The 13,046-nt window shown below is 63.1% G+C and overlaps 4 protein-coding genes across 4 annotated transcripts; 2 read left to right on the forward strand and 2 right to left on the reverse strand.

Annotated features, from left to right (window-relative positions):
- Window positions 1–6: 6 nt before the first annotated feature.
- On the reverse strand, window positions 7–2,604 carry CHLRE_01g037800v5 (uncharacterized protein). The gene is made up of 4 exons (XM_001690066.2): window positions 2,021–2,604; window positions 1,853–1,912; window positions 1,404–1,517; window positions 7–942 (listed from the first exon to the last, which is right to left on the reverse strand). The coding sequence occupies exons 1-4, from the start codon at window positions 2,321–2,323 to the stop codon at window positions 757–759; spliced, it is 663 nt and encodes a 220-aa protein (XP_001690118.1). The 5' UTR covers window positions 2,324–2,604; the 3' UTR covers window positions 7–756.
- Window positions 2,605–2,779: 175 nt separating this feature from the next.
- Window positions 2,780–5,657, reverse strand: CHLRE_01g037850v5 (uncharacterized protein). Its single transcript, XM_043058750.1, has 7 exons — window positions 5,463–5,657; window positions 5,327–5,373; window positions 5,196–5,255; window positions 4,888–5,067; window positions 4,329–4,397; window positions 3,989–4,057; window positions 2,780–3,629 (listed from the first exon to the last, which is right to left on the reverse strand). Exons 1-7 carry the CDS (start codon window positions 5,602–5,604, stop codon window positions 3,501–3,503), a joined length of 696 nt encoding a protein of 231 aa, XP_042928664.1. The 5' UTR covers window positions 5,605–5,657; the 3' UTR covers window positions 2,780–3,500.
- Window positions 5,658–5,794: 137 nt separating this feature from the next.
- On the forward strand, window positions 5,795–8,546 carry CHLRE_01g037900v5 (uncharacterized protein). The gene is made up of 8 exons (XM_043058751.1): window positions 5,795–6,100; window positions 6,396–6,466; window positions 6,715–6,784; window positions 7,030–7,180; window positions 7,291–7,385; window positions 7,529–7,597; window positions 7,695–7,763; window positions 7,943–8,546. The coding sequence occupies exons 1-8, from the start codon at window positions 6,026–6,028 to the stop codon at window positions 8,060–8,062; spliced, it is 720 nt and encodes a 239-aa protein (XP_042928665.1). The 5' UTR covers window positions 5,795–6,025; the 3' UTR covers window positions 8,063–8,546.
- A 48-nt stretch (window positions 8,547–8,594) lies between these two features.
- On the forward strand, window positions 8,595–12,986 carry CHLRE_01g037950v5 (uncharacterized protein). The gene is made up of 4 exons (XM_043058752.1): window positions 8,595–8,955; window positions 9,141–9,758; window positions 9,884–10,737; window positions 10,911–12,986. The coding sequence occupies exons 1-4, from the start codon at window positions 8,769–8,771 to the stop codon at window positions 11,841–11,843; spliced, it is 2,592 nt and encodes an 863-aa protein (XP_042928666.1). The 5' UTR covers window positions 8,595–8,768; the 3' UTR covers window positions 11,844–12,986.
- The last annotated feature ends 60 nt before the right edge of the window (window positions 12,987–13,046 follow it).

Here is a 13,046-nt window from a genome sequence, read left to right on the forward strand (position 1 = left end):
GGTACTCTTCTTGAACATTTACAGCATGCTAATGCATTGGTAGCAGTGGTAGCGCCATAACTGCCCTTGCAACGGCTACATTACCGTACGGTATGGACATCCCGCATCCGTGCCACCTAACGCTGCAATCTTGCGCACGGCCAATGCGCCGGTCATAGGTATGCACACTTCATCATTCGTTGTGTACCACTCCCTTGTGTCCCTCTCAGTCAGCCATCCGAGACTGCGATGCCTAGCACCAACCAACAGCGCCGGATCTTGGCCGCCGCACTCGTGTCGTCATCAGCAGGGTCTGTGGGTATACCATCCACACACTATGTACGGTACTCCGTCCACGCACAGCCAACCAACGAGAACGGCAATGGCACAGTTCACCTGCTTCGCCATACCTGCGTGTGCGGTATTGTCTGTGAGACGCAATCATGGTCCTATCGGACTGCAGCGGACTGTCACAATTGGTCGATGCCGACTCGCTCGCAATGCCACACGTCTACACGCCAGCATGTTCCGCAGCACAGCCCACGGCATGAACCTCCCCGCCGACCACCACCGAGTACTGGTCAGTTCTGGTGACGCTGCAGCCGCCCCGTCCCCATTCCGTCAGCCAAGCTCCGCAGGCCCCGTCAAGCTCCTCAAGCCTTCAACCCAAGCCAAGCGGCCCGCCAGTACTCCGCCCCTGCCTTGACGGGAACTAAGCCGCCGCCCAGTGCCCACTGCCTGGTCGGCCACCCCCTGTCCACCCCCTGCTGCCTGAGCTTAATCGTCAAAATCCGAGTCCTCGTCCGACTCCGTCTTCTTGTACGACTTGGAGCCGCCCTTACGGATACCCTTGGGCGCCGCCGCCGCCGCCTTGCCGCCCGCGCTCCAGTCGTAGTCAATCATGTCGCTCTTTGCGAGCCGCTCCGCCAGCACCGACGTCTCAAAGTCGTCCTTGCCGCCCAGCTGCGGGTGCAGGACAAGGTCGCACACGAAGATGAATATACTGCTATGGTGTTGTGTTGTGATGCGGTCCTGGCGGTGTGTGTGCTTGCTTCCTGAGAAAAGTGACTTGGTGACTCTTACGAAGTAAGCATGCCGACTCTGGCTTTAGCTCGCCGTCTCACACCACTGGCACAGATCACCCCTCGCCGGCCCCGTGCTGCACGACCCCGGCCCGCTCCGTCCGGTCATGACCCCTAGGTGTGACACCGTGCCGCTGGCAGCTGCTGGCCACCGGATCAGCTGCTGGCTCCAGCCCCAGGCTGACCATGCACCCGAACCCCGCCCCCCGCATCCACACGTGTAACCCCTGCTGCATTCCCCACACCGGCACGCTAGGCATGCAGCTATCTCCCCCCTCCCCTGCAAGGGCTGCTGTGCCAGGGTCTCCTCCGCCGGATACTGCTCCGCCCTCAGCCCCTCACCTGGTCCAGGCCCACCACGTAGTCCACCGTCTTCTCGTTCTGGATCAGCGCCAGGGTGGGCAGCATCCAGATCTTTAACCGGTCCGTCAGGAAGGGCGCCTTCTCCGCGTTCAGCTGCGTGTGTACGGAGGCAGGCATGGAGGGGGGCGGCGGGGTGAGCACGTGAGTATTGAGGGCAGTGGAGAGCTGGGATGCAGTTGGTGCACCATGCAGGTGTTAGTTTTTACGCGCTGGCTTACGGCGTGAGAGTGAGCGGTGCTGATGCAGCGCATGAACGGTGCGCTAGTCATCGGGGACAGGTGGCTACGCGGCGAACTGCATCGTCGTCTCAAGCCCACATTGCAGCAGCACTGGGCACAACACCTGGGCAGCTTTTAATCCTTAGTTGTCGACCCCACGGACTGTGCCATCGGGCTGAGTCGGAACCCGGAGCGGCCCTCCTTCCTCACCTTGACAAACTTGGTTTCCAAGTGCTTCTTGCACAGAATCGATAGATGCTTGTCCATGACCTGAGGTGAGGAATGTTATGCGGGCGTTAGAAGACTCTCGGCTGAACCGGGGCATGGGAGGGAGGTGGCGCAGTAGTCCCGTGGCGGAGGACGCGGGGCAAAACCCACCTTGCACGGCCAGTTCTCGCGATAGAAGTGGCAAATCATGCGCTCCTCTCCCTTCATCTCCTTGAAGAAGTCCTGCTCCGAATGAATCTCGTTGTACTCGCCGTGCCCGCGTGCCACCCATTCTTTCATCTTCTCTTGCCGCTTCTTCATTTCAGCCACGCGCTTCAGACGAATTGCTTCAATGTCATCCTCGCCGAGGTTATCAAGCTTATTGAGCTCGCGGTCCACTTGCTGCTCCATCTGTCGCGCCAAGCTCACCACCGTCTGCTCAATGATGGCCTGAGCCATTGCTTCTTGTGCCATCTTAGTAAGTTTCTCTGTGTAAGAGTTGGGGCAGCGGTCTGCCTTCACAAGCGACCAGGAAGTCAAGTCGTTTCTTCACGCGGGGGTTTGTCAGCGCTCGAGATTGGCAGCCCTTTGCTGGATTGTGAACTATGTTATGTTGATACTAGGACTTGATTCCTGGTCACCAAATAGTCGCTTAACTGCGCCAATTGCATGGGCAAATCCACCGAACCGATCCGGGTTGCCTTCGAGTGTCTAGTCGCCGTCTGATCCTCTTTTGGAAGCAGGCAACGTGCAGTCTCATACAGAGTAATCGGTTAAATGGAGCGGGTTCTGTGGCGTTGCCTCGGCCCCGTCATCCTGGTCTTCCCGCCTTGGACATGAGGCCGCGCCCCCCGAGACCGCAGCCCTCTTTGACCCCCCCCCCCCCCCGCGCAGTCACGCCTGGCTCGACACGTGTACTCAGTTGTTCAGTTGCTTTCTACTTTACATTTCAAAGTTGTCACGCATTAAAGCGCGACTTGTACACATCTTGCCTGCCTTTGCCAACACCCAAGCGGCTTGCCAAGCGGAGGACTGCGGCCCTGGCACAGTCCCCGCGTCCATTCCGCGCCGCCGTCAAGTCCCGCATACAACGTTATACATACCACATCGCAATGCCGCATCCGAGAAAGCCAGGGTCCCTGTCATTCCAAGCAACCAGTCTGCTGCTTCTTTGTAGCCAAGCCCTCTGCCCGTAGCGCGAGGGTGGGTGCCACAGCCGCCGTGACCCTTGCGAATGCAGCGTGTGCGCAAACGTACAAACCCGACAAGAGCGGTTCCCTGCAGACCCGAGTCCGCCGTAGCCAGTGCATCACACACCCACCTCACGGCCAACCATATGCACACACGTACCCAGGGCGGTCCCGCTGCCACCAGCGGCTCAGAACCTGAATAACAAAATCGGCCCGAGCGCCAGTCAGCAGCACACCACCAGCGCAACTGCGGGTCCCGTGCTCCCCAAGCCAGGCCATGCTACCCGCCCGCCCGCACCCCGCACACCAACCTCGATCACCTCCAACACCAAAGCCTTACTACTCCAACGTTACAAAGCTGTGTGGCTCTCCGCGCCCCCGTCAAGCCCCCTGTCCAAAGCTGACAGCTGAGCAGCGGCTTCCGCAAAACTGCTCTTATGTGCTTGGTAAAGTGAGAGCGCTTACGCGTACTTGCTGTCGCCGATGATGTGGCCGCCGAAGAAGGGCGCCACCTCCGCCACCAGCTGCTGGTACTCCACTGGCTTGCCGTCCTCCACGTGCACCTTGACCAGCTCGCCGGCAATGGGGCACTGCAAAGGGTCGGGGGAGGGAGGGAAGCGGGGAGAGGGGCAGGGAGGGCGGGCACAAGCGGAAGGTGAGGCGGCGGCGTGCGGCGTGAGAAGTGGCGGATTGCGCTCATGCGGTGGCCGACGCAGTGGTGGCCTTGGGTTCTTTACACCTGCACCCCGTAGGCAGCTGCATTCGAGGCAATAGCAGTGCGCTCGCTATGAATATGTGTCATGTGCACACAGCCCAACAGCCCAACAGCCCAGCACTCCGCATGCCAGCAGCCCAGACCCCTTCGCTCCATGACATGGCATCGCCCCCCCCCTCCGCCGCAACCCCAGCCGCTGCTGCTGCCGCAGCTATTACTCCCGCCACTGCTCACCTTGACCTCCACGAACGTGCCCAGCTGCTCCACGTAGCCGATGCACTGGCCCTTCTTCACTTGCGCGCCCTGCCAGCAGAACAAGCGGCAAAGCCGGGGGGAACCGAGCCGCTGTCAGTGTCATGCCCAGGGAGCCATGGCCGGGCTGCTGCGCCCGTCAGCCCAAGTGCCCCAGTGTCGTCACGCCCCCGCAGCCCACCACCCCAAGCAAGGAAGCAAAGCACGCATGCGCATGTGCGTGCGCGGGCGCGTGCGCTCAGCCGAAAAGCGGTGTCAGCAATCCCAGCCGACCACAGCCGCAGAGAACCGGGCCGGCTGCCGCCCGCGCCACCCCACTCACCACCTCGATCAGGTTGCCCTTGCCCACGCGCTTGCCGCCCGCGTACTTGCCGCGGCGGAACACGCCGACCTGCAGCGGACAGGTGTCAATGCCGGGGAGTGAACATAGTGGCCATGCGGTTCAGATGACGTGCGCAACAATAGCAACATTGCCTACGTGCTCGTGACGGCGCCGCCTGCTATTGGCTGTAACGCATGCATGAAGTTTGCCCAATTGTGGCCCGCTTTTGTGCTTTCCAGATTTCGCCCCACCCCCTTCGCTTGCAAGCTTTCGCCTCGAGCAAACCCTGCCCTGCCCTGTCGCTACGCGCGGATAACGCCAGCACTACTCGCCCCCCCCCCCGACGGTCCACATCAAGGGCTACCATCCCAACCCCAGTCCATGTAACCCATTTACATTCCCTTGCACAGCATCCATTTGGAAGCACTCCAGCCCTCCATGGCCGTGCGTGCATGACAGTCCCACGCCGGCCTCAACCCCCTAACGCCATGCCTCCAATTCACAGCTGCAGCTGCTGCGCGCCGCTTGCCCCCAGACCAAGTAGGTGCCCGCGCCGCACCTTGGGCGCGTTCACGTAAACCAGCGACTCGTCCACGGTGTCCTCCACGGTGGGGGCAGGCACATCCACGGACACAGTCGCGGCGGGGGCAGGCGCCGCGGGGGCAGCAACCGGTGCGTGCGCGTAGACGGGGGCACCGCCGGACACGCTGCGCTTGACCTTCAGCTCGAAGCTGCCCATCTGTTATCAGGACATAATTTAGTATGCTCAGTGACGCGGGTCCGGAGCTGCAGTGAGGCAAGGCTAAAAAGGGAAAGCCCCCAGCATCCACGCAAGCAAATCCGCAGGAAGCTCTCAAGTCCGCACACCTTCAGGTGCATCTCAGCGATCTCGGTGTCATTGCACAGAGTGTTGATGAAGGCAGCAACCTGCAGTCAATTGGCCAAGCGTTGAGCCCGAGCGAGCAAACTTGCAGACGCCGAGCCGAACGTGCCCTCACCTCCTGGGTGCTGGGGTTGACCTCAGGGCCGTCGAACTCCTCCTCAACTGCAAGTAAATGGGAGCAACGCACGCCGCTTTAGCTACACGCGATCACTTGCAGCGCGCTCGGAAAAGCATGTCCCACATCCACGCACCCTCGGCAGCCTCGGCCTTCTTCTCCGCAGTGGAAGCGGTGGCCTTCATGGGAGGCACACGCGCAATTGGAGAAGGGCGAACGGAGCGGACACTGCGGGCAACGCCCGCAGGCCTGGTCGGCGCGACAGTCCGGCACAGCATGTTGGCTTGTATACTACGATTCAAAAAGAAGGGACAAGTCGTGACAAAAGCTGTGCTAAGGCGCAGGAGAAGAATTCATGCAAAACTCGTTGAAGAACGGATGCGGGCGTTACCTTGCACCCATGCCAACGATTATTCAGGGAGCAACCAGTTTCAGCCATCCCAGTGAGCATGTGTGATATAACTAACCATAATAATTTGCCTTTGAGCATTTGACCTCTCCAGAGTACCGTCGCGCCAAAATTGCAACACTCTCAGGACCCGCTCTATGCTGAAGACGCCCATTAAGCCGTGACGTAAAAAACGCACTCATACATATGGCACAATTCACCGCGCCACCCACTGCGAGTTCTGCTCTAGGCGCTGCCTCGGACTGAGGCGTTCACAGCCTGCCGCGCCTGTGGCAGGAGCCCGCCAGACAATGGCCACAGAGCCTGCGGGCCCTGTGGGCCTGCACCACTACTACGCAGCCGTGGGCAACAGGGAGGCCAAATTGGTGCGTGCGTGCGGAAGTGCGGGGGCCGTGCGGGGGTTGCCGCCCCTGGTTTTGTCGGGCGGAACGCTGTCTGGAGCCTGGGGGTGGAGGGTTACCCAAAAGCAAGTCCAGGAGCTCGGGATGATGTAATGCGGGATCAAGGGGGTACTGAAGGTGGCTTTGGCGCATGGGTCGACTGCGGAGACGTCCAGGGTCAGGAGATTTGTGCTTGGTGGGTGGTTGGCGGATGCATGAGTCAACTGCGATCACTCCAGCTCACCAGGCGACCGGCCGCATCCACACATGCGCCCTGCAGGCCACCCTCCTGGAGCTGCTGCAGGCCCTGCAGGCGACCACCAACCCGCGGCACCTGGCCATCTGCTGCAGGTGCGTGTGTGACGCCGCGCCACGCCATGCCGCACCTCGACTGAGCACTTACACCGCACTTTGAATGAGCACGAGCAACACCGGACAGGCCAGCGCAGCGCCAGTGCAGCGCCCGCAATGCAGCTCCCAGTAGCGCCCTCTTGCTACGACCGTGGTGACCGTGGTGGTAGACCCTTTGCCCTTGTTGTGCTTGTCGAACACATGACATGTGTGCGGGCCCTGCCTGTTGGCTTCCGCTGTGTGTGCAGCGCTCGTGACACATTGGATGCGGTCGTGCACGCGTTGTTGCAAACACGGGCCTTCGCGGTCACCGCCATTGTGAGTTTGAGGGTTCAGGGCCGTGAGCTAGTTCCAAGAGTCACGGCCATTGCGATTGGTGTTGTTGTGCGCAATGCAAACCTCGCGTCAGAGGCCACACGTCAGCTGTGTGGCAATCCGGGCCACGCTCCGTGGACTGCAGCTGCCATGGGCCTTGTGTATGGCTGCATGTACCAGTACCAATTACCACACACTCGCTGACCCGCCGCCTTGCCCTCGGTTGCTCCACCTGGCGCCGCACACAGCACAGCGACCTGACGGAAAAGGAGCGCGAGCTGGCGATCACAAACTTCCGAAGAGGGGCCTTCGGGCCGGCTGCTGCTGCCACTTCGGGCTCGGCAGGGCCGCCAGCGGCCGGCGGCGGGGCGTCAGGTCCGTCAGTCGGGAGTGCGACAGGTGCGCACACGGAGAATGGCTTTGTGGGAGGCAGTGGTGGCAAGAGGTGAAGGATGGCATTCCGGCCCTGCCGCCCGGTGCTTCAGCTGGGTGCCGCGCTGTGTGTGCAGGAAGCTTGCGGGAACGAGGCGGGCTGGATGCCGGCGCGGCGCGGGAGGTGGAGCAGCTGCCGTGTGTCCTTGCCACCACAGACGTCTGCCTGAAGGTGTGGGGGCGCGGATGGTGGAGCTGGGAGGCCATGCAAATCGGCATGGTGTGGGACACGCCAACCGCAGAGCTGTCTGCGCTTGCACAGTTACCTGCACACCGTACGCATGCTCACAGCTTGGACCTTGTGCGCGCTCTCAGGCGTTGCCCAAGGACCTACTGCCAGTGGGCGTGTCGCTTGTCGTGGAGTATGAACTACCGCCTTCAAAGGTGCGCAGTGGTCGGTCAAGCTGTCCATGTGTCCGAGCTTCGCCCCACCGAGTGGCTTGTTGCGCTCACCCTTTTCGCGCTGTGGTGAGCCCCGCAGGAGCTGTACAGTCGGCGAATGCAAACGCTGTTCGGGGGCGGGAAAGACCGGAGAGCACAGCGCTGTGTGGTGAGTGCCGACATGCATATACACCTTCCTTCCCTTCCCCACCCCTACCTTTGTGCCGCGCGCTTAGTGTGGGCTTGAAGCGGCACCTTGGGCTCAACGCCCCAGCTACTGCTCTCCTCTGTTACTGCAATTCACGTCCTGCTAATGTGCGACATCGTACATGTTGCGGCCTCGCGCAGGTGGTGGACATGGTGGAGGCTGGGGCTGTGGGTGCCTTCCGTGCGCTGGAGGGCTTCGCGGCCAGCCCCGTGCTGGAGATGCCGGTGCGGGTGGAGGACATGTTCACTGCGCGCTCCTGACGAGGAGGAGGAGGAGGAGGAGGAGGAGGAGGAGGAGGAGGGGGAGGAGGAGGAGGAGGAGGAGGAGGGGGGGGGAGGAGGGGGGTCTGCTGCTTGGTGTCGATAGGATGGCGGTGGGCAGGGCGGTGGGATGTTGCATGGCAGGATGGGGTGGTGACGGGCGTTAATTTGCGCCCTCCTGATGCTAGAAGCTGAAGGTGCGGATGATGCAATCAGGCCTAGGCTGGAGTCCTGGGGTGGAGCTGGGTTAAGGCCGAATTCCGTGCCAGGCACACATCCGTGAGAGGGGTACGAAGGCAATGTGGGGCTGCAGATGGCCCGGCACCAGCCGCTGCCCAACGAACCCCTGGGTCTTCGGCTCACATTTAGTACTTAGTGGCTCGGTTAACATTACGATATGTCCATTACTGTTGGGCTACGAGCTCACTTCGCGTTGACCATGTGTAGCTACCTGCGCTGTAGCCCTCGTCATTAAACTCTCCAAGAAAGGATCGACTTCAGAAGCTCTCTTGCATACAGACGTTTACATAAGATGACGAGCCCCAAAGCGCTGGCGCTAGACAAGGCGGGCGTGGTCAGCGCCAGCCGACTTCTTTCGCTGCCAGACGAGCTGCAGGAGAAGATTCTGATGCAAGCGGGAGCAGGAGGTTTTGGGGCGTATGCGGCTTGTCAAGACCTCCGAGCCAAGTTCCAGCGTGCTATACTGATGCCGTCAACTGCGTCCATCTATTTTATATCGCGCTATTCGCGCTCACGCACCGCTATTGTCGGCGCTTACGTGTCAGTGCTAAATCATTTGCAAGGGGCCTTCCGGGAGCACGACGTCCTGCCGCTCGTGACGCGGCTGTCGAGCTTGGGCTGCGGCTTGTCACCACCAGTACTCACTCTGGCTGGTGAGGACTTGCGTGCCCCACGTGCCCTTGCACGTAACCTTCCGTCATCCCTGTCACCGGCTGGTAGCAGCGACAGAGGGGCAGTGTGCGAACAACAGCGGACGAACGGGACGCCCCATGTGTGCAACCCCCCATGTTACTCCCCTGTCCCACCGTCTGTCCTGCCCCTGCTCGCCTCCGCACAGCGCGTGCGGGCCACCTGCCAGTCGTGCGGCACGTGCTCCACATCCTAGCACCCACGCTTGCCGCCGCGGACCTGGCGAAGTCCCTTCTGGAGGGCGCATGGCATGGCCACGTCGAGGTGGTTGCGGCGCTGCTGGCTGCGCCGGTGCCGGGCAGCCACGCCGCCGCGGACGACAGCGCGGCGCTCTGCGCCGCCGCGCGCGGCCCCAGCGACGCTGCAGCTGTCGCCATAACCGAGATATTGCTGGGTGCCGGCGCGGTGGTGCACTCCGTGGGCGCCAGCCGGGCGCTGGTGATGGCGGTGGAGACGGGCAAGGAGGGGCTGGTGCGGCTGCTGCTCAGGGCGGGGGTGGACGCGGCCGCATTCGACAGCGCGGCGTTGCAGGCAGCCTGTGAGCACAGTAGCAGCAGCGGTGCGCCGAAGGCCGGTGACGCAAGCAGCGGCGCCGGCGGCTCCACTGACAGCTCTGCAGCTCGGGGTGGAGGTGGAGCTGCCGCAGGGGTTGGCGGCATGCCGGCACAAGGGGAGGTGTCAGAGGATTGCAACCTGCGGCTGATGACGACACTGCTGGACGCGGGCGCGAATCCGCGGGCCTGCTACAGCCGCCCGCTGTACACAGGTATGTGTGCGTGGCTGTGCGTGGCTGTTTGGGTTGTGGGATGGCTGAGGTTGTGTGCCGTGCTGTCAACGTGCTAAACTGGCCTAACGCCACGGCCCGGCCCCGACCCACATCGCTCGATGCAGTGGCCGAGCGCGATGCGCTGGGCGCGCTGCAGCTGCTGCTGGCGCGTGGCGGCTACGGCCGCGACGCAAAGAGCCGCGCGATGCGCGCCGCCGCCCGCAGTGGCGCGGCGGGCTCGGTGCAGCTGCTGCTGGCGGCGGGCGCGGACGTGCACAGCACCGAGGCGGGCGGCCAGTCGGCGCTGGACCTGGCGCTGCGGCACGGCCGCATCGGCGTGGCGCGGGCGCTGCTGGCGGCGGGCTACGACCTGAGCGTGGCCTCGCGTGCCGTGAACGCGGTGGTGGCGGCGGCCGGCGCCACGACATGCGCAGTCGCGGACGCGGCGGCGGAAGGGGAAGGGGTGGCGGCGGGAACGCAAGGGCCGTCTGGGACTGTGGTGGCGCCGGCTGCGCCGGCGGCGGGCGCGGCAGGGGAGCAGGGCGCGGCGGCGGCAGGCCCTGCGGAGGGTGGTGAAGCCACGGCGGGCGCGGGAGCGGGGTCCAGTGCTGCGCCGGGGTCTCCTCTGGGCGCGGCCGCGGGCTCTGGCGCTTTGGCTGAGGACTCTGCTCGTAGCTCGACGTCCTGGGAGGCGCTGCAGCTGTTGGTGGAAGCGGGCGTGGACCTACGTGGGCTGCTGGGCGGGGAGGCGCTGGTGGCGCTGGCGTGCGCCGGCGGCTCCGTACGCACGCTGGTGGCGGCGGGCGTTGATGTGCGCAGGTATGGCTCTCGGGCGCTGGTGGAGGCGGCGGCGGTGGCGCGTGGCCTGCCTGGCGTCACCACGGCTGTGAAAGAGCTGCTGGCGGCGGGCGTGACGCTGGGCCCGGAGGGGCAGCGCGCGGCGGGCCAGGCGCTGGAGGCGGCCATCACCAACAGCAATGTGAGGGCGGCGGGAGCGGTGGGGTGGCAGTCGCGGCAGCCTGTGTGCTGGTCTGGAGCAGTGATGCGCTGCGGGGTTGCTGGGTTGCCCTCGGTTGAGCAGCGTCTGTGTAGGTGCCGGGTGCCGGGTGCGTTAACCTGGCGTGCTTGTTGGCGTCACTGCCTGCTGCACAGGTGCCAGCTGTGCAGGAGCTGCTGCGCAACGGCAACCTTGACCGGGGCGCCATCACGCCCCGCGTGTTGCGCCTCGCCCGCCGCCTCAACATGAACGAGGTGGTGCGCTTCGCGACGGGACAGGACACCGGCGCCGGCGCTGGCGCCGGCCCAAGCGGCTCCGCCGGCGACTGGAACGGCGCAAGCACGAGCACGGGGGCGGGGCCGTCCGACCCCGCTGCCGCAGCATGGCTAGCTTACGGCGCCGGAGGCTCCGGCGCGGGCGCGGGTGCCGGCCGCCATTGGCTCGGCGAGGTCAGTGATGACGAGGAGGACTTGGACGAGGACGACGATGGGGAAGGCAGCAGCGGCGGCAGCGGCAGCTGCCTGCACCGCCGGCCCAGCCTGTCGCCCTTCGGCTACAAGCGCATTTACAAGTCGCTGATGCGGCGGCGGTGCCAGCGCATGGGCAAGGGCCTGGGGCTGGGCACGGGCCTGGGGCTGGGCCTGGGCACGGGCCTGGGCGAGCAACGTGGTGAGGACGACCTGGAGGCGGTGGAGCGGGCGCGGCGCTGGCGGCGTGCGGACACCGAGGCGCTGAGGGACCGGCTGAGGGAGTGGCGTGCACAGCGGGCCAGGGCGTGCGCGCTGCACCTGGGCCTGGAGGCCGCTGCAGCAACGAACGGTGGTGGTGGTGGTGGTGGTGGTGGCGGAGGTGGCGGGGCTGCTGGTGGCGCAGCGGGCGGCCCCGCAGCAGCCGGGCATGTGGTGCAGCAGCCTGGCGCAGCGGCGGGCGGCGCGGCGGCGGCGCAGGGAGTGGTGCAGCGCCAGCATGGGTCTGGACGGAGGGCTGCGGCAATAGACATTGTGGACCTGGTGAGCTCAGATGACACTTCGGATGACATGGACGCAGAGGAGGGCAGCGGCGCGCCGCCACGGCAGCAGCAGCAGTAGCAGGAGTAAGGCAGGGCAGCAGTGCCGCATGGGCGTGTCAATGCGTGCGTCAGCAGAAGTGCTGATTCCTCCATTCTTGTCGGGACCTATGCGATTCATACGGTAATTGATGAGGGGCCGTATGCTAGTGCGGCTTGGTACCGGGTACTCGAGGCCCAGGTTTTGCAGGCGTGTACCGTCCCGCCGGGAAGTATTTTTCATAATTCACTTTCTGGCGATGAAAAAAACTTATCTTGGAAAACTTTAAATGCTAAATCCTTGCGCCGTAGAAAAAACTTAGCGGCGGAAAATTAATTCCGAGGGGGCAGCAGGGGGCAACACCGTGCACGCAAGGGGAAGACACGCAGGCAAGAACGGTGCATGATGATAGGGAACAGGCTCAGCAAAGCTACAGGTGGTCGCAGGTGGTCAGGTGCATCAGAGACACGGGAGTGCAGTCAGGGGAATGACGGGGTGCATTTGGTTCAGTAGTTTTTGATCCCTTAACATGTGCCCGGGCCACGGGGGCACGGTAGGCACGGGTGCAGTGGCAAAGCGGCGGTGCAGTGCACGCGGCACGCACCAATACCCGCAGCCTTGGAAAACTTGTCAATTAAATCCCGTGGAAATAGAAAATACTTCGCTAGAAAATTTTTAATATAATTCGCCAGCCACTAGATAAAACTTAGCACCGGAAAGAACTTCCCGGCGGAACGGTACTACGACGATGAGACACTATTAGTAAGCGCGCGAACTAATATATCAACGCATTCACATATTCTATGAGCATGGTTGCGGATGCTGCACAAGTGACGCAGCATGTACAGCACCCTGTGAAGCGATGCATGCGGTGTCGTATGTAGGGGTGACAAATTAAGAGGCATGCGTGCGCTTGACATGCGTGGCGTCACATGCTAACATGAGGGAGAGGTACAGTAGCGGCGTTATCTGTGGACCAGAGTGGGTTTGTGACCGAAGACCCAAAGCTTGGGGGCGCAGGCCTTGCATGGCTACCGAATCAGCTCACACAGCACGTAGTCACTTCAATTGCGGCAGGGGAGATGCGCGGTTTCTTATGTGGCTGGTGCAATGGCCCCGGCGGGCTGAATATACCTTGGCTTTCGGTGTGACGCTGAACCAAGGAAACTGTCTATTTTGTTCATCGCCGGCACAGCGCATTGTGAACTGTGCAAGGGAGGGTTTGGGCCTTCGGGGGGGGGGGGG

The sequence above is a fragment of the Chlamydomonas reinhardtii genome, chromosome 1, assembly GCF_000002595.2.
Source record: "Chlamydomonas reinhardtii strain CC-503 cw92 mt+ chromosome 1, whole genome shotgun sequence".
NCBI classification, from domain to species: Eukaryota; Viridiplantae; Chlorophyta; class Chlorophyceae; order Chlamydomonadales; family Chlamydomonadaceae; genus Chlamydomonas; species Chlamydomonas reinhardtii.

Bases quoted from the DNA above. Each gene is read 5' to 3' on its own strand.
- CHLRE_01g037800v5 (XM_001690066.2), bottom strand. From the start codon at position 2,323: ATGGCACAAGAAGCAATGGCTCAGGCCATCATTGAGCAGACGGTGGTG. The intron at 1,913-2,020 runs GTGGGTTTTGCC...TCCTCACCTCAG, and splicing joins GCGAGAACTGGCCGTGCAAG to GTCATGGACAAGCATCTATC. The intron at 943-1,403 runs GTGAGGGGCTGA...CTGCACCCGCAG, and splicing joins ACGTGGTGGGCCTGGACCAG to CTGGGCGGCAAGGACGACTT.
- CHLRE_01g037850v5 (XM_043058750.1), bottom strand. From the start codon at position 5,604: ATGCTGTGCCGGACTGTCGCGCCGACCAGGCCTGCGGGCGTTGCCCGC. The intron at 5,068-5,195 runs GTGTGCGGACTT...TCCTGATAACAG, and splicing joins TCGCTGAGATGCACCTGAAG to ATGGGCAGCTTCGAGCTGAA. The intron at 4,058-4,328 runs GTGAGTGGGGTG...TTCTGCTGGCAG, and splicing joins AGGGCAACCTGATCGAGGTG to GGCGCGCAAGTGAAGAAGGG.
- CHLRE_01g037900v5 (XM_043058751.1), top strand. From the start codon at position 6,026: ATGGCCACAGAGCCTGCGGGCCCTGTGGGCCTGCACCACTACTACGCA. The intron at 7,181-7,290 runs GTGCGCACACGG...CTGTGTGTGCAG, and splicing joins GTCAGTCGGGAGTGCGACAG to GAAGCTTGCGGGAACGAGGC. The intron at 7,764-7,942 runs GTGAGTGCCGAC...GGCCTCGCGCAG, and splicing joins GGAGAGCACAGCGCTGTGTG to GTGGTGGACATGGTGGAGGC.
- CHLRE_01g037950v5 (XM_043058752.1), top strand. From the start codon at position 8,769: ATGCCGTCAACTGCGTCCATCTATTTTATATCGCGCTATTCGCGCTCA. The intron at 9,759-9,883 runs GTATGTGTGCGT...CGCTCGATGCAG, and splicing joins CAGCCGCCCGCTGTACACAG to TGGCCGAGCGCGATGCGCTG. The intron at 10,738-10,910 runs GTGAGGGCGGCG...CCTGCTGCACAG, and splicing joins CGGCCATCACCAACAGCAAT to GTGCCAGCTGTGCAGGAGCT.